We start from the raw sequence: 1915 nt of genomic DNA, 5'->3' as shown, positions 1-1915 counted from the left end.
GTTCCCCCGGACTGATGTTTCCGCCCCTGCCACCCCCCCCCCCCCCCAAACTCCTTCAGCGCCGGATGTGGTCCCGGTCCTGCGGTCGACCCTCTCGGACGTGTGCATATATAACCGGGGTCGCGGACAAGCTTGAAGTTCAGTGCAGCGGCGTCACTCCCGCAGCGAAGGTCGAGTGGACCTGTCTCGTCGGCGAGGATCCGCGCCACCCCCCACACGTCTGAGGTTCGCCGCGCAACATGGCCGCCGCTGGGAGGCGACTACACCTGCTCCTCGGGGCCCTGTGCCTGCTGAGGGCGACCTGCGACGCGAGGGACGTCCGCTACCCGGGGCCCTTCGCCGACGAGGGCGGCGAGAAGGACCTGCTGGCGCAGGGCTCGGAGCTGGTGGTGCTGCGGGACCTGGAGGCGGCGGCAACGCACCACGGCAAGGGCGGCGGCGGCGGCGGCGGCGGCAGCCACCACGAGGAGCACGAGTCGGGCGGCGGCCACCACCACCACGCCGACCACCACGACCACCACGGCCACAAGGGCCACAAGGGCCACAAGGGCCACCACCACCACGACCACGGCGAGCACGGCCACCACGAGAAGGAGCACGACGAGGGCTTCCACCACGAGAACGGCGGCCACCACAAGAAGCACCACGACGAGGCGGGCCACCACCACGAGCACCACAAGTCCGGCAAGGGCCACAAGGGCGGCAAGTTCGCCGAGAAGGGCGGCCACAAGAAGGGCCACAAGACGCACGGCTACCACAACAAGTACCACAAGGACGAGTTCACCAAGGAGCACAAGTTCTACGACGACTACCACAAGGGCGGGCACCACCACAAGCACGGCGACTTCCACGGCCACCACGAGAAGAAGCACGGCGGCCACAAGAAGGGCGGGCACCACGAGGCCGGCCACCACGACGAGCACCACGGCAAGAAGGGCCACCACGACAAGGGGCACCACGACCACGAGCACAAGGGCCACAAGGGCCACCACGGCCACGAGGAGCACCACGGCCACCACGAGGACTACAGCAAGAAGGGCGGCCACTCGGAGGGCAGCAAGCACGGCTACAAGAAGGGCCACGGCCACCACTGAGCGCCACACGGAACCTTCACGCAGAGCTGACACATGTGTGAGCGAGAGTTGTGAGAGCGCGTGCGAGTTTTGCTGCTGTTCTTGTCACGTTTCCTGCTGCCTTAGTCATTATTACCTTTTGTTATTGGTAAGTTTCGTTGCTTGCCAAAGAACTTGCATTGTATCAAAGCATGTTGTCTAATAAAACTATTATTGCGCTATTTCATTCCTTCATCTACATTAACAAGTAAAGATTTACTGTGCAAATAACAGTTTTTATTACTATTGCATTAGTTTTAAACAATACAGTGCATCACACCAAAATAATAATGAATACTGCTCCAATTGAAAAACATTCAAGACGAAAAATAATGTATAAAATTCAGAAATATTGTTGTTAAAATTTGTGTAAATTAAAATTATATAAAATGTATTTAATTGAACAATTAATAATAAATGTAATTATGACAAAATAAATTTAAACCGACTTACTGTCTACATAAGAACTGAAACAATAAAAATCTAATATAGAGATACTCATTGGAATAAAAATACTTCATGTAATTAATTAACGGAGGTTATTACAATTAAATTACAGGCAGGGCTACAGCGTAGTGTTTTCTATGAAACTACCTCATATACTGAAATTTATCAACTGACGTCACTAAAATTTAATTAAGACCTTTTTTTATGGTCTCATAATACACTTTGAAGAAATACTACCTATTTTAGTCATTACGATAGTGTGACTTCCGAAAAAATTTTATATAGTTTTTCCTTTTATGGCCTATAGACCTAAAAACCAACGTCAACTCAAAAGTGTATATAGGCCTATATAACAT

At 52.2% G+C, this 1915-nt stretch overlaps 1 protein-coding gene across 1 annotated transcript; it reads left to right on the top strand.

Moving 5' to 3' along the window:
- Positions 1–239: 239 nt before the first annotated feature.
- LOC134534534 (histidine-rich glycoprotein-like) lies at positions 240–1094 on the top strand. The gene has a single exon (XM_063373016.1). The coding sequence runs from the start codon at positions 240–242 to the stop codon at positions 1092–1094; it is 855 nt and encodes a 284-aa protein (XP_063229086.1).
- The last annotated feature ends 821 nt before the right edge of the window (positions 1095–1915 follow it).

Source organism: Bacillus rossius, chromosome 7 (assembly GCF_032445375.1).
Source record: "Bacillus rossius redtenbacheri isolate Brsri chromosome 7, Brsri_v3, whole genome shotgun sequence".
NCBI classification, from domain to species: Eukaryota; Metazoa; Arthropoda; class Insecta; order Phasmatodea; family Bacillidae; genus Bacillus; species Bacillus rossius.
The sequence above is the reverse complement of the archived record's forward strand: the minus strand, read 5'-3'. Positions and strand labels throughout refer to the sequence as shown.